This window comes from Camellia sinensis, chromosome 9 (genome assembly GCF_055761805.1).
Source record: "Camellia sinensis isolate YWXY chromosome 9, ASM5576180v1, whole genome shotgun sequence".
Classification (NCBI taxonomy): Eukaryota; Viridiplantae; Streptophyta; class Magnoliopsida; order Ericales; family Theaceae; genus Camellia; species Camellia sinensis.
Genome location: NC_138969.1, coordinates 192,501,584 through 192,525,447, shown reverse-complemented (window position 1 = coordinate 192,525,447; position 23,864 = coordinate 192,501,584). Strand labels below are relative to the sequence as shown.

Here is a 23,864-nt window from a genome sequence, read left to right as displayed (position 1 = left end):
TTTAAAATATATTTAAGTAATGTGCATATAAAAGAGTAAAAAAATATTTAAATTTTTTAAAATATTGACTAAAATAAAAAAATATGATAAACAAAAAATTAAATTTTCAAACAATTAGATTCAGAAAATTGAAACCAAACACAATATTATATTTTGTGTGCCACTCAAGTGATAAGTATGTTCTTTCTCAACCGTAAGGTGTTAGGTTCAATTGATAAGTGTGTAAGTGTGTGTCACTTAAGTGATAAGTGTGCCATTCTATTTTTTCCACTTGACATTTTAAGGAGAGAGGATGGTTTCAGGACATCAATTAGGGTCCGTTTGTTTTTAGAAGTAGAATAAAGGGGATTTGTAGTGAGGGGATTAATAGTGAGTGGATTAAGTAAAATTGTGTTTGTTTTGATAATAGTTGTTGGTGTAGAGATTGTTAAATTATTTTTATATAAAATAAATATAAAATAATAAAACAAATAAAAAAATAAAAAAATATTAAACATTAATGTTAAAAAAAATGCCCAACATGTAAAAAATAAATAAAATAAAACTATGATTTTTACTTAACAAAAAATACAAAAAATTAAGCATTAATGTTCAAAAAAAAAAAAAAATACCCAACATGTAAAAAATAAAAAAATAAATAAAAAAATTAGTCCAGTGGACTATTTTCTAATACCAAGTCTTAAGCTTCCATCCTAATCTCCTCCCCCAAGACCCATCATAATCCGAAGAGGATTATGAATACCTTCTTCATCTCCCAAAACAAACATAACATCAGTGGATTCAACCTTCATCTCAATCTCAATTCCCCTTCTATCTCCCAAAATAAACAGGACCTTAGGGTGTTGTATTCCCTTTATATATATCGTATAGATAAATATATGCTATCTATTAATCAGGGAAAACAACACATTAGTGTAGTTTTTCAGGAAAAAAAAAAAATCAAATTAATAGAAATTTTAAATATTAATAATTAAATTTATAAATTTTTTCATTAATTTGTAAATATTTTGTCCAATTTCCACTTATGTGTAATTTTTCCTATTAATTAAGCATAATTTGACAAAAAAAAATATATTCTCATTTATTATGTGCATATGATATTTTTGATCAATGGTATCACATAATAAAAGATAAATATGACCAAATAAATACTAATATTTTTTTAGTAAAATTTAAATGATTGAAACTAATACAAATAATTTATAGACACATGAATAAACTTGAGTAACATTAGTGATAAAATTTTTTAGTGTGGTTTACTTTCATGAGTAAGTAAAAAATGATAACAATTTTATTTTTTTAATTATATAATTAATAAAAATAAAATTAAATGTTATGTAATTAATTTTAAAAAAACTTCATGTAATTTTATCAAATTTGTAAAATTAATTATAATTCAACTAACAAATATAGGAATACAAATCGATAATTAATGGCCGTTACCCAAAAAAAATCTTCAAATTTAATGATCATATTCATATCCCAACAAAACGCCCACACTATTCTGACTTTCCCAATGACTCCACGTATAATTATAGTAATAACTTTGTTTCCTAGGAAAGAAAAGAAAAGAATCTTTTTCCCCCATCAGCCCACTGTTTCTCTCTCTCTCTAGTATGGTATATATACCTTTCTCACTCTAAATATATACTCACGCATTCACGCAGAAGATATATATGTATATATATATATATATATTCTCTATCTACAGTTTTATTTCCATCTTCTTCTTCTTCTTCGTCTTCTTCTTTCTATCAATCGATCTTCACTGGACTCTAATAGTTTTCTCAGAATTTCAAGATTAGATCTGTTTTTTCAATTCCATACTTCGAACATTCGTGTTTCTTTGAATTCTGAGTTCCGAAAACACAAATTGATTGAAAGTTTCAATTGATCAGGTGAGTCCACAATCGATCACTGGTCTTCTAAACCTTTCTTATTCAATCAATCAATGTTTTTTTTTTTGGGGGGGGGTCTCTGTTTTCATATATATATGATTGTGAGTATACGTATATTAAACGTAAAATATTTGATATTTGGATTATGAATCAATGCTGGTGATTTAAAACTGTGAATTGGTTTTGATGAGTTTTTTCACTGATTTGTGTAGATTTTAGGCTCTGAAAAAACCCTAGTTTGAATTGTGTTGACTTGAGTCAACCCAACTATCAGTCTTCCATGGATTATCTTCAGGTGATGTAGGCTTTGAAACAAACACACATGAGAGATTTTGATTAATGTGCCTCCAATGTGATGGGCTGAATTGCTGTAATCGGTGAAAACTATGTTTTGAATTTTAAGATTCTGAAACAAAAATGGACTGAAAGTTTCGATTGATTAGGTAAGGCCACCATCGATCATTGATTCGATCAATCAATGTTTTTCTTTGATTTCATATACCTGTGTGTATATATATATATATACTAGAAGTGGCACATGATGCGTGCACATATGGTCATTTTGTTTCAGAAAATAAGATTATAAACTGTATGATGATTGAATTCAAAAGTTTGAAAATTGAAATGGATTTGAAAAAATGAAAAGTTGAGAGATTTGAAAAATAAATAAATAAATAAATTTAGGGCATAATTACCCACATAACTGATATAAGGGTACTTTGGAAAACCTAAAATACGAGACATAAACACCACGAGAAGGCTTCTCTTTATAGTAGTACAGATATAGATAGATAGATACTAGCAGATGTGTACACATGCATGTGTAAAAATGGATGACAGTTACAATCGTTTGGAATGTGGGTTTGTTTTGGGGCATAATTTTGGGAAATAAAAAAAAAAGTTGAAAGAACTTGTGTTAACACCAAATTGTGTGTACAGTATATAATAGTATAGATGATGATGATGATGTATATACATGGATTGCATGTGAAATATTCGATATTTCATCATGAATCAATGCTGGTGCTTCAGAACGGTGAATTAGTTTAGATAAGGTTTTTACTAAATTATGCACGGTAAAGTGTGTTGAATTTGTTGACCCAGTTCGGTTGACTTGAGCCAACCCAGCTATCTTATTCTTCCATTCCATGTATTATCTTCAGTTGATGTATGTATGCTACATTCAGGCTTTGATTTGATGGTGAGCACGAGTGAATGCATGCTAACACAAACACACACGACACGTTTTGATTCATGTTGCCCGCAATGTAATAGGCTGAATTGATGTAATTGATTTGACTCAAAACCATGTTTTAAGTTGAAATTGTTGAATTACTCTTCAAAGTTAATGTGATTGCTATCTCTTTTAATGTGCAGTGAGAATGTCATTGTTAATTGAGAAGCAAGAGCAGTTGAACTGCTACGCTCCTAAAAGCCCAACTGTTTCTCAGGTTACAAGGAAAAGAAAAGTTCAAGGGATCAGGAATTATGATGTTCAATTAACAGAACAAGAAGAGGAGGGCAAGGAGGAGGATAGTCCAGGATCATCTCCAATCAGAACAAAGAATTTAATTAAGAAAAGAAGTAGAAGAACAGCAGGGAAGCTCCAGGGTGCGTCAAATAAGAAAATAAGCCTTGCGCATGGACGCATCGTGGGTGAGTGCAAAGATGATGATGATGGTGGTGGTGGTGGTGACAAGGAGTACAGTGCAGGATTATCACCAGAAAGAACAAAGTCTTCAGATATGAATAGACAGAAAACTCAGGAAAGCAAGGGTTCAAATGGTAGAAAAATCTTTAGGAAACTCCAGGGTTCCTCAAACAAAAAAAGGTGCCTTGAACATAAATCTATTACCAGTAAATTCCAATATGATGATGTGAATGAACACAGTGTGGGGTCCTCACCTTCGCTTAGGAAAAAGAGAGCTCGAGAAAGTGAAGGGTCAAGTAATAGAAGAACCTCTAAGAAGCGTCGGGGTATCTTAAGTAAGCAAAGGACTCTTGAATGTGAATTTAGCTGTGATAATACTGAAGATGCTGCTAATGATGATGCTGATGAAGAGGAGGAAGTGGAAGAGAACATAAAGGGTACATCATCCGCGAGAGCAAAAAGTGCATTAAAAAAAACAAGGATAGCCCAAGAAAATGAAAGATGCAACAGGAAAAAAAAATCACAGAAGCTTAATGGTTCCTTAAACAAGAAAAGAATTCTTAATGATGCCTTTTCTGTGAGTGACTGGGAAGATGATGAATGTGAAGATGAGGGAAAGGAAAATGAATGGTCATCATTGACAAGATCAGAAACTTCATTGCCTGAAGAACTTGAAAGCTCACATGGTAAAAGGATTTCAGAAAGAAGGCGTGCTGTCCTGAACAAAAATAGTGGCTTTGGGGGTGATTTCTTTTTTGGTGATTTTGAAGTTGAAGACATAAAGAACAAAAGTATAGATCAATATGGTTTGAACATGAGAAAAAGTTCAGGGGACATGAAAGAGAAAATCTATGGGGGTGATTTCTTTTTTGGTGATTTTGAAGTTGAAGGCATGAAGAACAAAAGTATAGATCAATATGGTTTGAACATGAGAAAAAGTTCAAGGGACATGAAAGAGAAAATCTATGAGTCTGGGAACTTGTTATTTTGTAGCGTATCTTCTTCTTCCTCTTCTTCCTGCTCATCAGTTATCAAAAGTGAACGAAATAGTGTTGACAGATGCACAACAAAGAATCATAAGGTTAGAACTCTCTTGTATTCATATATTTTGAATATTTTTTAATATATTTCGTGGGTTCTTGGAGAAAGAATTGACTGAATTATACTAGCATACTTGTCAGCAGGAAAATGGGGAAGAGCGTTTGAAGTGCCATCAGTGCAGGAGGAATGATAGAAGAATTGTGGTTCCTTGTACCAACTGCAAACAGAAACTATATTGTATCCAGTGTATCAAGCAGTGGTAATTTTTCTACGTGTTTTCTTTTTCTTTTGATGATAATTTCTTAGTTGCTACAATGTTTTCTTTTAAATAATTTCATTTGTTCTCTATCTCTCTCTCTCTCTCTCTGGTAAATAGGTACCTACACTTGTCAGAAGAAGAAGTTGCAGAGAAATGCCCATTTTGCCGTGGAAATTGCAATTGTAACTTGTGTTTGCAGTTGCATGGCATGATTAAGGTGGGATTCTGCCATACTGAAAAGTGTCTTGATTTTTTTTTGGGTGAAATTGTTGACAGTTTTCATTCTTTAGACATCAAAGAGGGATCTCTCTGATCGGGAGAAGTTTCAGCATCTTCATTATTTGATCAAGTCACTTCTTCCATTTGTAAAACAAATTAATCAAGAACAAACTGAGGAGATGGAGATAGAGTCTCTGATTCAAGGTTATATAACTTTCAAACGTTCAAAGAGTCCTAAGTACTTGAATTATGTTGCTGACTAATAATATATTCATATAGGGGTGGAATCATCTTCCATTAAGATACAAGAGTCCATTTGTTCCAATGATGAGCGTGTGTATTGGTAAGCTTGTCTTCTTTTCTTTGCTTTAGAGCAACTGTGATTTTATTTGTATCTATAATTCTGCAGTACCTTAATTTTAAACTATTTTCTTGGCCCCGGAGCAGTAACTACTGTGCAACTTCAATCATTGACCTTCATAGAAGCTGCCCAAATTGCTCCTTTGAGCTCTGTCTTAGTTGTTGCCGTGAGATTCGCAATGGAGAGGCTTTAGGAGGTGGCAACAAAGTAGTTTTTCAATATATGAATAGAGGCTACGATTACATTCATGGTGGAGATCCTCTACCAAATTCTTGTCAAGTGAAAACTTCTACGGATCATAATAAGCCATTGACGAAATGGGTTGCCGGTGATGATGGAAGTGTAACTTGCGCCCCAAAAGAAATGGGTGGATGTGGGAATTGTGTGCTAGAGCTCAAGCGTATTCTTCCACATTGTTGGACTTCGATCTTGGAGGCTAAAGCGGAAGAAATATCAAAGAATTGTGAGGTAGAGCAAACAATCACGAGGCCCAATTATCTTGATGAGTGGAGCAAGATGTCACGGAGAGCAGCTTCTAGGGAAGGCTCTGATGACAACTATTTGTATTGCCCCGATTCAAGGGATGCCATAAAGGAGGAAGAGCACTTGCAGTTCCAGATGCATTGGGCAAACGGGAAACCAGTGATTGTTCGAGATGCCCTTGAGCAGACGACTGGTTTAAGCTGGGAGCCAATGGTCATGTGGCGTGCACTCTGTGAAAATTTGGATTCAAAGATTAGTTCAAAGATGTCAGAAGTTAAGGCTATTGATTGCCTGGCTGGTTGTGAGGTTAGTCCTATCTTCTCTTCTGGCATTTTGATTGTCATTTTTTTGTCCACTACTTTGCAGAAGGAAGTATTTGTTTGACGGAATGTGCATAAACATCTTGCACACCTCTTGGTCTTAATGTCATAGCTGTCTTGAATATAAATTGCAACTTATGTATCAGTAGTTGTATTACTATTATACTATGGGTTTCATTCTGGGTTTAATACTAAATTCCTATGTCTGACCATATACTTTTACTGTCTCACATGTTTCTCTTGTTCCTTTCAAATCATACCTATGTGAAATATCAGCGGCAATTGCCAAATGGTTTTCTTTTCTCTGAATCTTGTTTTCTGTTACAATTTGTAGGTGGAGATAAATACGCGGCAATTTTTCAAAGGTTATACAGAAGGAAGAAGATATGGAAATTTCTGGCCTGAGATGCTCAAGCTTAAGGATTGGCCGCCTTCTGACAAATTTGAGGATTTGTTGCCACGCCACTGTGACGAGTTTATTAGTGCATTGCCTTTCCAGGGATACACGGATCCTAGGGATGGTTTTCTTAATCTTGCTGTGAAATTGCCTCAAGGTGCCCTAAAGCCCGACTTAGGTCCAAAGACATATATTGCATATGGCATTGCCGAAGAACTTGGCAGAGGAGATTCTGTAACTAAGCTTCATTGTGATATGTCAGATGCGGTAGGGTTTTACAACCTGTCAGAATTATATTATAACATTTGCATTTTCTGAAATGATGATTTGTTTGCATTTTATTGTGTTGTTGCGATGTGGGGTTCTACATGGTTATTTCTTCTTAAATGGTTACAAATTTTTGTCTCTCACATTAATTGGTTATGCATAAGTTCCCTGATAACGGTTCTTCCTGTAATTATGTTATATAACCATTGTACTTGAAGAAATAAGCTTGCAAATTTTTATTTGGAGCAGGTGAATATTTTGATGCACACTGCAGAAATAGACTCAGATGATCAGCAGCGTGCTGCAATTGAAAAGTTGAAAAAGAATCACCAAGCTCAAGATGAACGAGAGCGCCTCATTAGAGAGATGAATGAAGATCTCACCAGACCTTGTAATGGCATTGGTGAACAAAAGCTTGAATTGGATGCCTCCGATATTAAGCATGTGGGTAATGAGATAGACGTGAAACAGCCATCTGAAACTAGTGAAGTAATCACAGATCCAGTAGGCGAGCACAAAGGATGCTCGGCTTTACTTGAAGGAGCATTAGATGAAACGGCCGGTGCACTGTGGGACATCTTTAGGAGGGAAGATGTACCGAAGTTACAAGAGTATCTCAGGAAGCATTCTATTGAATTTAGGCACACTTTTTGTTCTCCGGTTGAACAGGTAATTTTTAACTAATGAAGCTTCAATTTAGCCATGTCAAATGTGTATTGAGCTCTGAGAAAGCTTCTTGCTTTGATTTAGGTTGTTCATCCAATTCATGACCAATGCTTCTACTTGACTTTGGAGCATAAAAGGAAACTCAAGGAGGAATTTGGTCAGTATTTAATATAATGCAGCATTGTTTTCACTATGGGGTTTTAAATATGGGCCGATACGTATTGAGATTTTGGACTTCCGATACTGTTATTCACTGATATATCGGTTAATACTGTTTAATACCGCTGTTTAAAACCATTACCTTGAAACTTGGCAACTTACAGAATTTTTAAAAACGTTACAGGGATAGAACCATGGACTTTTGAGCAACGACTTGGAGAAGCGGTGTTTATTCCTGCTGGTTGCCCACATCAAGTCAGGAATCTCAAAGTAAAAATTTTCTTTGTTGACTTTTTGAAATTTCAGCTGGGCATGCAATTCACTAACATGCTTATCATATATATATATATATATTGGATTGATATTATATATCTATTTTATTCAATCTAACTTGTTTATTCTCTGCTTTACACACAGTCGTGTACGAAAGTTGCAGTGGATTTTGTTTCTCCTGAAAATGTCCATGAGTGCTTGCGATTAACAGAGGAGTTTCGACGACTGCCAAAGGATCACAAGGTTAGAGAAGACAAATTGGAGGTATGATCTCTCTTTACTTTAGCATATGTTGTTTAATTGGCCGCAATTGTATGTACTCTCCATTTTGCCTCAAAGTGAAAAAAAAAAGAAAAAAGAAAAAAACTTCAGTAAATTTGAATCCTAATCTGATCATCCTGGCTCAACGAGTTCAATTATACAACTATAACCTAGATTCGCTATTACTTTCTTTTCCTCTTATTTCTCTGCAACCAAACAAATACTCCTGTTGTGTGGTTGACAAGCTGGGTGAATGCACTAAGTTCAGCAAACTCAATCTGGTTAACCTCATTGTCTTGTTTATTTATTTATTTTTATGTGTGGAAAAACAGATAAAGAAGATGATTCTTCATGCAATGAACCAAGCTGTCGAAGATTTTGAAGCGTTGACATCGGCAAAGTGAATGATGTTTTGTGGAATCTGTTGCTGGCCTGCCTATGGACAAACCATTTTTGTTACGTATATTTGCTTTTTTATATAGCTCTCTCCTCTATAGTAGTCAATTTTGAGAGGCTGTTTTGATCCTTGGATTTTTGTAATTATTGTGAGACTCCAAGGATGATTTTGTAAAACTATTACCAGCCTCAGTAGGCATTTTGCTCCTTCCTAAGAAAGGATTAGCCATTGCTTATTGTTCTGTTTGCCCTTCATGAATTTGGAGATGTGCATGGAAGAACAAGATAAATGAAAATGAAGAAATTTCAAATGTTTCTAGATCAAGAAAAACAAGAGAACTTGCCTAGACTTGAGTGTGCACAAAACCTATCAATGTAACAATTTGAAATGGACAAACACATACCCCTAAGGGGGGAAAAATACATGTGCTTGAAACTGTTTTCATTTCTTTGTTTTTGTATATTACAAAATGTATATTTTAAGACCATTTTATGTAAAATTTCAAAATACCTTGTGTGGGGAAAAATTACCACATGGTTATCAAAAAAATATAAACAAATATAAACACATTGTTTGACTTTACTTAATGAACTTGCAAAAACCAAACTAAGTAGATGACTTTCTGACTGGATGATTAGGTGGGATTTTTTAATACCAAAGTTTTGTAAGTTAGAAATCTTAAAAGAACTTTTTGTAGATTTAAAATTACATGCCTAAGGACTTTACCTTGCTTTTAAATGTATTGCTTATTTGTGATTATCGGTTGAGTATTATTGAGAGATTTAAGTATTACTTTCTATTTTGTTTCACTTTAGATGAGATCGTGTCTCATCTTTGTAATATTACAAGTAATAATAAACAACTTATTCTAATTTCTTTTACCCATTATTCGATCAACTTCAAAGTTCAATCATCCCATTAAGAGCACTGTTTAATTATTTTATTACGTGTCATGTTTAATTATCAAAATGATAGTTGTGTAATGTCAGAGTTCAAGTTTTACCACTCACAATTTCTTTTCCTTACTAATTTTGAATTGACTCTGAAATTAAGGATTAAAGTGTAACAATTAAAAACCTGAAAAAAAAAAAAAAAAAAAACTAGAGATTGAAATATAATAAAATGTGTACTTGCCCTATATCTATTTCACCCGATCAATGGTGACACTTCCTCCCAAGGGTTGGCCCAACTCATTCGGGCCGATCGGTTCAATTTACCACCAAACACCAACATTATCTCTTACACAAACACACAAAAGCTTCAATCTTCAACATAACCAATCCACTCCAATCCTCACACCTCAGACCCACCCTATCAACAATGAACTTACAAGCATCACAATCTCATTTCCAAATTCACGGTCTTCCGCAACCGCCTCCGTTCCGCTGCCGCACATTCCTGTTGTCCACCCGGCGGCGGAGACACACAATCGGCGGGGGAGGAGGAAGAAGGAGAAGAAGTTGTTTTGGTGTTGGAGTGTGTAGTTTGGGTAGTAATGGAGGTACTGTTGTGAGTGAGGAATTGAGCAGAGAAGTCATCGAGGAGCAGAAACAGAGGAGGGCTTACCCTTTCCATGAAATTGAGCCTCGGTGGCAGCGTTTTTGGGAGGACAATCGCACTTTTCGAACGCCTGATGATGTCGATACTTCTAAACCTAAGTTCTATGTTCTCGACATGTTCCCTTACCCTAGGTCCTCTCTCTCTCTCTCTATATATATATATATATATGTCTGTGTGTGTGTGTGTGTGGAAGAAAGTGAATTAGTGGAAAACTTTGTTTTTGTGAGCTTTGTGATATGCCATATCAATTTAGCGTATCTTCAATCCTTCACCTCTTTTATCTCAAATTTTAATCCTTTCATTTTTTTCATCAAATCCTTCCTAAAATTTGAATTTGATTTGAAAATTTAAAAAGATGAAGCATTGGAGATTAAAATAAAAAATAAAAATAAAAAAATTGGTGGAAAGTGAAATTTGGGATAAAAGGAGAGATTTTTAGAAGATTTTGACGTGAGGATTGGAGTAGTTCATATCAAATCAAGCTTTTTACTCAAACTTAGAATCAAATTAGATGAAGAAATTGGTGAAGGATTGGAGATGGTCTTATTAAGGTTTTTGCTTGAAAGCAATGCCTTTAATTTTTAAGCAAGCGTATGCTTGAGAACAGGAATGACTAGAGTTGGTGTGGAAGAAAATGAAAACAAGAAGAATTAACCTCAAACAGAATCAATTTTTGAGAACTTTTCCTTATTAGAGGAAAGAAAAAATGGTGGAGGAGCCAGAGTATTGGGGGAGCCATATGTGTTAATTTCTCAAAATTCAAAATTTAGGGGTGCTATAGTGTGAGAAGTGTTATTCGTTAAAATTTAGGGGAAAACTCTTACAGACTTCTGAAAGAGAGATGTATAATGCTGGTTGTGTGGGCTCGGTTTGCATGACATTCAAGGAACACAACAAGATTAGGTGTGGAGAAGAGTGTCAACTGCATTTTGTTAGAGAAACTCACAATTAGATTATTTGTGAGTTTTGGGAATATCCCCATTCATAGGTCCGAGATCTACATCTATGAATTGAAAGGTCTGAATGATCAACTCTGCAATTAGTTGTTAGAATCATGACTGGCCAGGTCATCTTTGGTCTGTTTTTTTTTTTGATCAACAACAAAAGCTTTATTGATAAAACTGAAAAAGGAGGGAAGAGGATGAGGCATCCTCTAAATACAAAACAATGAAAAGACAACAGAAAAAAATCCCTAACCGACTAAAAACAAGCAAAAGCTTACAAAGCACACACCGCCAACCAATCTCTAGCTAACAAAAAAAGTGGAACTCCCTTAAATAAAGAGTTCCCCGACGCCCAAAAAGAAGATAAGTGACAAACATGATCCCATAAACAGTCCACCTCCCGAAGCTTATCTTCAAACAACCTCTGATTTCGCTCCCACCATAGCACCCAAAAAGTTGCAAAGACAGCACAAGTCCATTGGAACTCCCTTAAATAAAGAGTTCCCCGTCATCTTTGGTCTGTTTTGCCTTTGCGTTACGTGGATGTTATGACTTTGCATAGTTGTGTATCTCAATGGTTCTGCTAAGTGCTCAATTTAAGATATTTGGATTGATTAATACTCGATATATGTAATTTTGATTTGCTAATTACTGTCAAATTACTATATTTTTGCGAGTTGCCTTGTTTTGATGAGGTTTTGGTGTTCCGTTGACTGTTGTTGAAGTGGAGCTGGGCTACATGTTGGTCATCCTCTTGGATATACTGCCACCGATATTCTTGCTAGATTTAAACGTATGCAGGGTTTTAATGTTTTGCACCCGATGGGATGGGATGCGTTTGGGCTGCCTGCCGAGCAATATGCAATTGAGGTTGTCTTTGCGATTACTACAAGTGGTTTACATTTTGGTGATTCAACAATGGTTAATACTGATCTTAATTTTCTACGTTGTGTTTGACAGACAAGAACCCACCCAAAACTCACAACTTTGAGGAATATTGACCGCTTCCGCACCCAGGTCATTTTCTTTCTTCTATCTCTTTCGTTAAATTATCCAATAAAAATGTATAGGTGATAATTAATCAATTATTCAGTGCATTTTCTTGTGGTTTTGGTTCAATATATTATGCATATGTTATGAATCGAGTATAAATTTTATTTGTGGATTGACCAAGGACTGATTTAATCACTAAATTAAAGATTGAATTGGTTAAATTAATGCAAACCAAATGTGGCCTATGTAATAAAACTTTAAGTGATCCAATTCATGGGCCAATTTTTATGAACTTAAGTTGCAGAAAGTTATATAGTTTCCAGCAGCTGTGCAAGCTGTAAAGAATTCCTCTTTTCTTAGCCAAATGGAGAGAGAAGAGTGATAACAAGACAAATCTACCCTAAAGGGAATCAATCAAAGAGGGCCGAAATAAAGCAAACAAAGTTTTCGTGAAAAATCACTGAGCATGAATTGAGAAACCATGGATAAACTCCAATCAATTCTGTTATCTCAAAATCAGGCACAATTTTTTTCCTCTACGCACAAATTTTATTGCATTTTTAGCTGTGGAGAAAATGATCTGAAATTACTTTTCAATTGTAAACCAAAGATTTCCTTTCCAAATATAAACCAAAGACTTAGCTTATCCATTGTCCCACATTCTTCCTTTCTTGCATAGAAAAAGGAATGGGGAAGGTAGATCATTTTTTTGGACTCTGCAACATTTCTTATGTGAAGAAATTAATAACTTATTCTCCAAGAAACTTGAAGGCATTGGGTTCTTCTACTCAATAGTGTGTGTTCTCGTCCAGCACATATGAAGAGGGGATGCAGAACTTTACTAACTGTAATAGGAGCATATTCCTGATCCCTTTGAAAGCATGGTGAACTGGCATTCCTTTTATGGATAAAAATGTCTTCTCTTTTGAATTGACAATTCAGTCTTGCATATAGAATATTGCTCCCTTAACTTTCCAAATGGTTTTGTTCTTTCTCGAGTTGTTAACAGTCAAATTACTTTTCAGCTTAAATCATTAGGCTTCTCATATGATTGGGATCGTGAAATTTCTACAACAGAACCAGAATATTACAAATGGACACAATGGATTTTTCTGCAGCTTTTAAAGAGAGGGCTGGCATATCAGGTCAGTTTTATTTCTAGTTCAGTGTTTCTTAGCTTGGTTAATGAAAAAGCAGAGCTGACACTCTTTTAATATTATGTGCAGGCTGAAGTGCCCGTCAACTGGTGCCCTGCTCTTGGGACTGTCTTGGCAAATGAAGAGGTGGTGGATGGTGTTAGTGAGCGTGGGGGTCATCCAGTTATAAGAAAGGTATGCCGGTTTGATGCTCTGTTTTCGTGGATGGTCTTTGTTTGGGTTATGTATTTTCTTCTTTGCTTCTTTTTGTAGAGGATGCCTTATGCTCATTTCCTCTTTTTGATTAATCAATAAAATTTCGTTGTTGATCAAAAAAAAAATAAAAAAGCTCTGTCATGTGTTAGCATTTTGTCCCTCTTTTGATACTTTGCTCGTATTTTTATTTGTTGAATGTTTTTATAATTTTACAGTATCATTGTTGATTACCAAGCAGCCAATGCGGCAGTGGATGCTCAGGATTACTGCATATGCTGAGCGTCTCCTTGATGATCTAGATGATCTTGACTGGCCTGAAAGCGTGAAGGAAATGCAAAGGAACTGGATAGGGAGGTCAGAAGGGGCTGAGGTGGAGTTTTGCGTTCTTGACACAGATGGGCAGGCCAGTGACATAAAAATTACTGTTTATACAACCAGGCCGGATACCATCTTTGGAGCAACGTATATGTCTTGGTTTTTGTTCATTTATTTACTTCTTTTGCGATGATTCAGCCCATTGCAATTAGTTGCTCTTTCTGTGCAGCTACTTAGTGCTGGCTCCAGAGCATTCTTTGTTGTCATCAATAGTATCCAAGGGCCAAAGCAAATATGTATGTGCATATGTTTCCTTGTACAATTTTATCCCAAAGGTTTGTTGACCATGGATAATAAACGAGATGATAAATATTATGCACAGGTGGAGGAATACAAAGAGCTTGCTTCTAGAAAGAGTGACCTTGAGAGGACTGAGCTTCAGAAGGAAAAAACTGGAGTCTTTAGTGGTGGTTATGCAAGAAATCCAGCTAATGGTGAAGCTATCCCTATTTGGATTGCGGATTATGTTTTAGGGAGGTCTGTAAATCCCTTTTCTTAATTTCTTATATTCTCTTTATTTTTAGCATTGGCTAATGAATTATGCTTAATAGCGATATCTGTCTAATCTATTTTGTAGGATATAAAGTGAAGTATTAGGATTTGAATTGACTGTAACATATTAAGCATGTTCTGTTGCAGCTATGGTACAGGAGCAATAATGGCTGTACCAGCACATGATGTGCGCGACCATGAGTTCGCTTTGAAATATGATATTCCAATCCGCTGGGTTGTGATGCCAGATGGTGGAAGTTCTGGTGATTCTGAAAGACCTTACTCAGGTGAAGGTATTAGTGTAAATTCGTCGAGTCCAATTTTGGGGCTGGACATCAATGGCTTGCCTAGTAAAGAAGCTGCTTCCAAAGTCATTGAATGGGTGGAGAAAATTGGAAATGGGAACAAAAAGGTAACTTTTAGTGGTTGTTTATCTAGAAAGGTGTACTTTTCTTAGTTTGTCTGAAGTATTCTTTTCCCCTTTTGAGGGGTGATGGGAGGGCAGGAGAGGGAATTTGGAGGTGTTTTTAGCTTCTACCATTCAATACAATTGATCTTGTGTGAAACTTGTCTTCCTTTAGGTGAATTACAAGTTGAGGGACTGGCTTTTTGCTCGGCAACGCTACTGGGGGGAGCCCATCCCAGTTGTTTTCTTGAAGGACACAGGTGAGGGTGTTCCACTTCCTGAAAGTGAGCTGCCTCTTGCCCTTCCTGAGTTGGATGATTTCACTCCCACTGGGACAGGAGAACCACCACTTTCAAAAGCAGTTTCTTGGGTGTGTTTTGCCTTCTTTATTCTCTTATCTGTTTGTCATTTATGTTTAGCAGATGAATTGATGAGTTCTTCATTACATTACTTCCTGATTTTGTTCTTGGAGATGTGAAAATGTTAATAATTGGCTAAAATCTTTCAAAAGCAGTTTCTTGATGTGTTCTTCCTTTCTTTGTCCTTTTTGTTTTGTCATTTATGTTAACAGATGGATTGATGAGTTCTGCAGTATTTTACTTATCTGAGTTTGTACTTGGAGATGTCAAAATGGCAGTAATTGCCTAAAACGCTTACCTAGCACTGTTAGTTCACCACCACCCCCTGCTTGTGTACATCTTTGTTCAAATAATCTCAAATCAAACACACGTGTGCTTGAATTTCCATTTCCAAGATCTCAAAATCAAACTCTTCATGGCAAAATTGTTGTCTGGCTAGTCATTAGTTTTGTCTGATAGCTGAGAAGACATGCAAAACGAACAAATGCTTGGAATCCTGTAGAAAGTTGAAGTGGATGTTACTCTGATTTTAAATTTTTTCTTTTCTGTAACTTCTCTACTATTGTATGGAGCATGAATTGCCATCACGAATGAGTAGGCAAATGAAAACACCTATTTGATCAGTTGCTCTCATTTGCAGTATTGCAAATTCAGTCATACCTATCTTTCAAACAAACTATTGTTACTTTGGACTACATGTCCACTATTAACGCCCTCAACACCAATTTAGCCAGCATGCTGGCTCTTCTCATATTATTTATTTCTGAATTGTTAGCAATTGTCTAGCTATTTTTCATTTTAATATTCATACATGTAAACTTGGATGATTGATTTTCAGGTTGAGACCACTGATCCTTTGTTGGGAAAGCCTGCCAGACGCGAAACAAATACCATGCCGCAGTGGGCTGGTTCATGCTGGTAATCTGTTGTTTCAAATTTTAAAATTTATTTATTTTTACTGTATTAGTGCCAATGGTGCAATGGTATTGAGATTTCTTTGTTTTTTATGAGCGCTGTATTTTTTACCAGAATTTTCTTTTTTTCTGATAAACATTGAAGTACTTTAAGTTCAGGGAAGATGAATAGCTAAGAAGCACGGATACGGACAGGGACACGGATGTGGATGTGGACACGGGACACGGCAATTTTAAAAAATGGGGACACGGACACGGCGGGGACACGGCAATAAAATATGTTTTCATATATTTTTATTTGCTATCTAGATTAGTATTACATCCACAAACAATCAATATTAACAAAAATTAACTCTAATTATATTTTTTTATTTTTAAAAACACTTTTAAATTAACTCTTACAGTTTATATCTTTTTTTATGGATGATCTATTACGAATTTAAATCTAAGAAAAAAATAATAAACATTCAACATTCATCAAAAGCACTAAATAAAATGGGAGAAAAGACAACTTGGCATGTCCCTAAGTGTGTCCCCTGGCGTGTCTCCTGAAAATAAATTAATTAAATAAGGGGACACGCCATGTGGTGTGTCCCATACTTGTCCCCGAAGTGTTAGCGTGTCCCCGAAGTGTCCGTGTGTCCAACACGAATACGGCACTTGTTTTGAAGTGTCGGTGCTTCATAGATGAATAGAAAGGAAAACCTGAGAGTGCAACATGGAGACGCCCGAAGGGACATAGGATATAGAGGGTGGTTTGTTGAAGAAAACAAAGAGTTAAGAGCAAAGAAGAAAGAAATGTCTTCTATCGTATATATTCCACTTTTGTGGCCCGGCACAAAAACAACATACTTTGGTTGAATGGGTGAGTGGATGCTGGACTTGTCAAAAGAGAGAGAGGAGAGTGGATGCTGGACTTATTAGAAGTGGAAAGGAGAAATTTAATAATGTGACATGTTTGTTGAATGTCAGTTTACTGATTATCAGCTGTATGCTATTTGTATGATCTAAACTATAGTCATGTGTGAGCTGTCTGAAATAAATTATTCTTTTCAGAAAGGTGCATACAATTTTAGTATCAATAAGCAGGAACAACACCTTAAATTTTAAAAATCTTGTTTTATATCATTGTCATTTTAGGAAGGTGGCATCATCAGTATTTTAGCTGTTGCTAGTCTGTGGTCATGTGTGAGAAGAGAAAAATAATATAACTTTACTCGTCAACTCAACAAGCCTTTGTTCCAATTACTTAGCGTCAACTACATGGATTTCTTTTCTGCTGTTGGCTTTATTAAAAGCCATGTCCCAGTCAAGTCCTTCTTGGCCTTCTTTTATTTTTTTAAGCACACTTAACATGAAGCAATCACTCCTTTTTATTTATTTATTTTGATCTGCAACAAGAGGAAATTTATTAAATAAAAGAAGTAAGTTCAGAGGACATGAGGTCCTCTAAGACTTCCGCTCATTCTTGCAGGCATGTTAATTGGTCTAAATTGTACATGGCCATTCCATTTCAAACAGCTTTCGCTCATTTTATGGTGTCACTTCTATGTTTTCCCTAATGCATTTATGCCTTATTTTATATTTTCTCATAGCATTGTTCATCTTTCTCAACATTCTCATTTTAGTTACACTCATTTTTTATTTATTTATTTATTTTTATAAATTAGATTCTTAGTCATCTTACATTCTGCTCGTGTCCAGGTACTATTTGAGATTTATGGACCCTAACAATTCCGAAGCGTTGGTTGATAAGATGAAAGAAATGTAACGACCACTTTTGCTAACACAAATCTCTGTAGTTTGACGCTACATTGGTCTCTTACAGGGGATCTGTTTTATGTATATGTCATTTGCTATTAAGAGATGATTATATGCGATGCAGAGTTCTATTTAGCATCTTTCATGTGCAGGTATTGGAGCCCTGTTGATGTGTATGTCGGCGGTGCTGAACATGCTGTTCTTCACTTACTTTATTCCAGGTTCTGGCACAAGGTTTGTGCTCCAAATTGTATTGTACTGTATTTTGATGTGTCCTTGTTGCTGGTTGGTGTCTCCCTTTCCATGCAGCATTATAGGCAATATTCATTTTTTTTTGGAACACATCTAATTGTTGTTATCATAAAAAGATATACCTAGGATTGTTATGAGTCAAGCCAAATTGTAGGTTGATTGTGTTCTGGTTTTCAAGAAAAGTTTATTTACCATAGTAATCTGAGCCAGTCTGGGGAGATGGAGAGCCCAATTGGTAAGGTATGTATTTGAGAAGCACTGTGATGAAGGAAGCACCGAAATTCGAAAACAAGGCTGTCTATGATCAAAGGCTGGCTAGTAATTAAAGCCTGCTGCCATCCATAGTTGTTTTCTGATACCAAATTTGTGACCGTATTTCTTTTGTTGGTGCTGTATACATATATTTGAATGCTTCTAATTCAAACTCTGTTGCAGGTTCTCTATGACATTGGTGTTGTATCAACAAAAGAACCTTTCAAATGTGTCATAAACCAGGGGATTATCCTAGGGGAAGTAAGTAAAGTTGCTTGGTCACAAAGTAATGTTTGCCCGTTGCTAGTTCTTAATGATTTAAGTGGCAGGTTCAATATATGGCATGCAGAGATTCAGATGGGAATTTCATATCTGCAGACTCTGTTGATGTGTTCGGAGAGCATCATCAAGAAAGAATACCCGATGAAAAAGTGTGTTTTTCTGCATGTGTTATATATTTTCTCACCCATCTTGATGCATTCCACTAAAATTAGTAGAGACAAGGCTATTATTTTTGGCATTCACCTTTTTATTTTTGGTTTTTGGAATTATGTTTTCCCCTTATGTAGGTAATGAAATCTGGTGATTCTTTTGTGTTAAAAGACAATCCCAAAATTCGGTTGATTGCCCGGGCTCATAAAATGAGTAAAAGCAGGGGAAATGTTGTGAATCCTGATGATGTTGTTTTTGAGTATGGTGCAGACTCTCTTCGCTTGTATGAGATGTTCATGGGCCCATTTAGGTAGGTTTCTGTTAAAAAAAAGTATCTTATAATTATTTATTTATTTTTTTTAAACTTGAGAACATGTCTTGCAATTTTTATACGCAAGCTCACTTTTTATATCTGCTCCTTTCTTGCATGACCTTTCTTGTTCTAGAGACTCGAAAGCTTGGAATACTGGTGGTATTGAAGGCGTTCATCGATTTTTGGGGAGAGTTTGGAGATTGATAGTTGGTTCACCTTTACCCAATGGTACATTCAGAGATGGAACAGTCATAATTGACAATGAGCCTCTATTGGAACAACTTCGTTCTCTCCATAAATGCATTGATAAGGTATTATTTTTTTTTTTTTCTATTTTTTTATGCTATTAGTTTTTCTTCCTTGCCTCTTCTACTCTTTGAGGTCTCATTTAGTTAGAAATTGGAATGCCATAGGGCACATATATGTTTTGAATTTTTGTATTGTTTATTTATTTATTTTGGGTAAATAAGCAATTTTATGACCAAACGAAAGAATATACAATAGAGCTCACGACTACTGTGTTTTGTTTATTACATTGTGTGTGTGAAAGTGTGTGCGCGCGTGTTTAAAAGATGCTCTCTGAAGGCTATGCAATATTGCTAAAGCTTATTTATACTAAGTGATGCCTCTCATCAATGTCGAAGATATGTATGGTTCTAAATCTAAAGTCACCTGACCACCATATCTGAAGATATAGGAACCATGTTTTTTAAGTCTACAAATAATTATTGAAATAAAAATAAAATTTTTATGGAAAGAAGCTGCTCTTATGGACATCATGCCGTTTTTATAAAATAAAGGAAGCAGTCAATGTTAAAACAAAATAATACGTATAGCAGTGTGTACTATTTTCTAAATTTAGAAGGGAGCTGTTTTTAGATTTTGTGCATGGCCTTTTAATGTTAATGTTAAAAATAATAAGCTTATTATTTACATCCATTTTGGTCATTGTTGTCACAACTCACCAAGCTAGTGGTCTAGTTATCCATTTTTGCATTGTAGTTTGTTGCTCTCTCTCTCTCTTCAAAATTTTTTTAAATCCCATTTGTGCAGCAGCCACAATATTTGTTCCTTCCCATTCTCATTGGCTGCATGCCCTGGTTTCTTACCATGAGATGTAGTGTTATAACTGGTTTGGCTGCTGTCCGTGGGTCACAGTTTTTGACCCGAGCATAATTCATGGGATACAGTGAGTTACCATGTTAAGGTGATTATTACAAAGCCCGTTGGTGGGAATGAGCATGGTATTCATCTTTTAAGTTAATCTCTGTTAATCTCTATTAAGATAACTTCAAGCTTGTGATCATGAGAACAGTTCTGTATATTTGTTAAGTTTCTGATATTTGACTTTAAGCTTCTAATAAAACTATGCTATTATAATCTTGTTGAGAGCACAAAATTGAATTTATTATTATTTTCTTTAAATTCTGTAATCAAATTTCTCGTAGCCATGCTACTGAGCATGCTCTACCTAAAGCCCCACATTAGCTGGAGACTTGATTCCTGGGTCACCCCTTTTTAGCCATGCTATTGGACACTGTTTACCAATGCATATTAATATGTTGCATTGGCATGGGTAAGGGTGGTAAAATTTGAGGTGGGTGTATAGTGTCACACTCATTGAATTTGAAAATTTTGAATTTTTGGAAATTGAAATTAAAAAGCTGCATGATACAAAACGCGTAATATGTGTGAAGGGGAGCAAAGATTTAAATAATAATAATAATAATAATGTGTGGGGATTTTGATGCTTAAATGGAGAAATGAAAAGTAAAGACAGTTTATACAAGTGCTTTCAATTTAGTGTTTGGCGCATTTCTAAAGCAGATATGTCTTTTAGATGTCATCATGCCCCTAGGTGGTGTAGTTTGAACATAATATGAAGCTCTGACCAATTAGTTGGTTTGACTTGTAGGTCACAGAAGAAATTGAAGGGACACGGTTCAACACTGGAATCTCTGCAATGATGGAGTTCATTAATGCAGCATATAAGGTCTCTATTATCTATCTCTGTCATTTGGCTCCTTAACAAGTTGTTCTTGATATGGGCATGTGATTTACTGCAATTGATACTTTCCCTAGGTCGTTGGTAATATGTTGGGATACTGATACAGTAACTTGTTTTACACTTTTAGTAGCTTCCCATTGACAAATTAATTGTACTGGAAGGTTTGTTTGCTGTGAAGGTGTGAGACACTTCACACCAGGAATATGGGGCATTTAAATTATTGTAGAGGCACAAAAGCAAAATGAAAAATGAAGAAGTTGGTGAAAGTGATGGCTGAAATGAGAGAGTGTGGGTTCTCTGTCTTATTGCTCTTGTTCACAATAATACCCTTTTGAAACATGCAATTCAACTCAACACTTCACCTCCCAACCCAAGGAACCTAAAAAAAAAGTGAAAAGAAAGTGAGAGTAAGGCCACTTATTACCTTTCCCTGTAAGCAGGAGTCTTCTTCATTGAGTACGCCCATTTTAAGAAAGAAAGCGTCGTCTACATGTGAACCAGTTGCTTGTTTGGTAGTCTTGGTGTGCTATACCATATGTTTGATTTGCTCACATCATTTAATGGCCTGAATTATGTTTTATTTGTCCGTCAATTATATAATTTTTTGGTAAATTATCTAATCAGTTTTCTGCATTTTCGCATCTGTAGTGGGATAAACTTCCAAGGTCAGCCATTGAACCATTTGTCTTATTGCTTTCACCATATGCTCCTCACATGGCTGAGGAGCTTTGGTCTCGGCTGGGACACTCAAATTCGCTGGCATACGAGCCTTTTCCAAAGGTACGGGTTTCTATTTTTCTTGAATATGGCATTGTGTGTGGTTCATCTTTCACATCAAGTAAATCTCTCCCCCTCCATGGGTGGGTGGGTGGAAAGATTTACTATGTCCCCTTGCTGCTTGTCTGGGTGGAAAGATTGACTATGCTCATGAGTCATAAGACATACTGTTTTATTCCATATTGCAGACCACGAGCTAAAAAAGATTGTATTTCGAGTTCTTAAACATCTGTCAAGATGAAATTAGAGTGAATCTAGAAAGCTGCACACAAGTCACGTTTACGTCAATTTATCTTGAAAGATCAAGAATGTTTAGTCATAAAATATTACTGTTTCATTGTTTTGACAAGTTTCTGCACGTATGGCTTGAATGTACAGAAGTTGGAGTAATAAGGAGACACCACTTATATCTCCAAATTAATGCAGAAACTTGCCCGTTATTTTGTATCTTTTTATATATGGTTTTGGCTGGGGTCTTGGTCAGTTATTAGAACTTGAAATTCATCTTCTTTTTTCTTCTTTTTCTTATTTATTTATTTATATTAAAACATTTATTAAAGACGAGAATAGATTTGTTTAGTCTCTGAAGAATTTAGACTCATTTTCTGTCGAACTTAATTAATGAGTTTTCTGTCATATTGATTATGAGACCTTGCAGGCTGATCCTGCTTACCTAAAAGAGTCCATAGTGGTCCTACCAGTTCAGATTAATGGGAAAACAAGGGGTACAATACAGGTCGAAGAAACATGTACAGAGGATGACGCTTTCAAACTGGCTTCAATTGACCAAAAACTCTCCAAATATTTGGACGGTAGAAATGTCAGAAAAAGAATTTATGTTCCCGGTAAAATTTTGAATGTCATATTGGAGCCCCAAAACATCAAGGCAGGCATCCAGTAGTGCCCCCATGTATGAAGATTGAAAGTCTACACAACATAGACCAAGTCAATTTGCAGCAGAGAAATTTCTAAACCATAGAAAGTTGTGCTTTTGTCTGAAATGTTGATTGGCAGGTGCTAATTGTAAATTGTAATGAACATATTTTCCTTGTATTCTGTTGCTAAACATTCTTTTGTACACTCAGAGTGTTTGGGGTGATTTGGTGAGAACTAATATGAAAGCTCTATGTAGAAAGCTAACCCTTTTTCACTCGATTGATGAGCTTTATGGTTGTGAACATTCCATAATGAATGTGGTGTGGTATAGAAGTATTGGTCTGATTTCAAGTTGTTTGAGTTTTGTAATGGGTGTGTGGTATTTTGATAACTCGATTCAGTATTTAAAGTTGAATATTGAATATATTTAGTAAAAATAAATCGAATTGTTTTGATAATTACAATTTGTATCACGTAACACCATTATTTATTGCACAACATGACTATCTATGTTTCATTAAAATTGATCTTACTTACTAAGGGAAGCTTATTATGAAGAAAAAAATTACGCAAATTAACAAATCAATTGATTTATAATAATAAACTTTAGAATTCAAAGCAAAAGAATAAATTCATAATATGATTAGCTCCACAAACAATAAGGTCAATTTGTATAATATTAATTCATTATAAAATATGATTATATTTAAGGGAGTATGGCAATGGAATGGATTGCTAGTTCTTCAATAAATAATTTCTAGATTATTTGACAACAAATGATATGTGTTTGGCTGTTACTCTTATTTTTTACTTTTTTAACTAAACGATAGATTAGTAGATATATTACAATTCGATCTTACACTTCTAAAAGCTCATGTCATAAAAGTATTAAAGCTGATCAGCGGGAAAATTATAGTTTGGTTATTTAAGTAACCATGGTTGACTCTTATCTAACATTAATTCAATCAGGATATGGTTCCTACCGCAAAATTAAATAATGTTACACTTATCACCTTATTATATTATCTTTAATATACCACTTCATGTTAGCATATCATTTGACATAAACATGGATGAAGACCCATTACACCAATGATGGATTAACACATAAGGTAAGTACATTGAAAGTGGTAAAAAGATGGTAAG

At 35.1% G+C, this 23,864-nt stretch overlaps 2 protein-coding genes across 10 annotated transcripts; both read left to right on the top strand.

Annotated features, from left to right (window-relative positions):
* The first annotated feature begins 1,557 nt into the window (after window positions 1–1,557).
* LOC114266443 (lysine-specific demethylase JMJ26) lies at window positions 1,558–8,889 on the top strand. Of its 5 annotated transcripts, none has more exons than XM_082888302.1 (13): window positions 1,558–1,898; window positions 3,276–4,630; window positions 4,734–4,849; window positions 4,967–5,066; window positions 5,140–5,272; window positions 5,348–5,411; window positions 5,516–6,218; window positions 6,567–6,896; window positions 7,146–7,565; window positions 7,647–7,719; window positions 7,906–7,991; window positions 8,139–8,258; window positions 8,588–8,889. In XM_082888302.1, the coding sequence occupies exons 2-13, from the start codon at window positions 3,281–3,283 to the stop codon at window positions 8,657–8,659; spliced, it is 3,567 nt and encodes a 1,188-aa protein (XP_082744428.1). In that variant the 5' UTR covers window positions 1,558–1,898; window positions 3,276–3,280; the 3' UTR covers window positions 8,660–8,889. The 5 variants fall into 5 exon arrangements, with proteins under 5 accessions (XP_082744428.1, XP_082744427.1, XP_082744425.1 ...); XM_082888301.1 differs by having other exon boundaries at window positions 4,731–4,849; XM_082888299.1 differs by having other exon boundaries at window positions 4,719–4,849.
* Window positions 8,890–9,752: 863 nt separating this feature from the next.
* EMB2369 (tRNA synthetase class I (I, L, M and V) family protein) lies at window positions 9,753–23,069 on the top strand. 5 transcript variants are annotated; one of them, XM_028207344.2, is made up of 20 exons: window positions 9,753–10,343; window positions 11,882–12,026; window positions 12,117–12,173; window positions 13,175–13,294; window positions 13,376–13,480; window positions 13,740–13,963; window positions 14,046–14,112; window positions 14,199–14,353; window positions 14,516–14,780; window positions 14,950–15,144; window positions 15,972–16,051; window positions 17,752–17,814; window positions 17,961–18,042; window positions 18,496–18,573; window positions 18,642–18,743; window positions 18,882–19,054; window positions 19,191–19,368; window positions 20,973–21,050; window positions 21,714–21,845; window positions 22,501–23,069. In XM_028207344.2, the coding sequence occupies exons 1-20, from the start codon at window positions 9,973–9,975 to the stop codon at window positions 22,741–22,743; spliced, it is 2,913 nt and encodes a 970-aa protein (XP_028063145.2). In that variant the 5' UTR covers window positions 9,753–9,972; the 3' UTR covers window positions 22,744–23,069. The 5 variants fall into 5 exon arrangements, with proteins under 5 accessions (XP_028063145.2, XP_028063144.2, XP_082744430.1 ...); XM_028207343.2 differs by having other exon boundaries at window positions 22,492–23,069; XM_082888304.1 differs by lacking the exon at window positions 17,752–17,814.
* The last annotated feature ends 795 nt before the right edge of the window (window positions 23,070–23,864 follow it).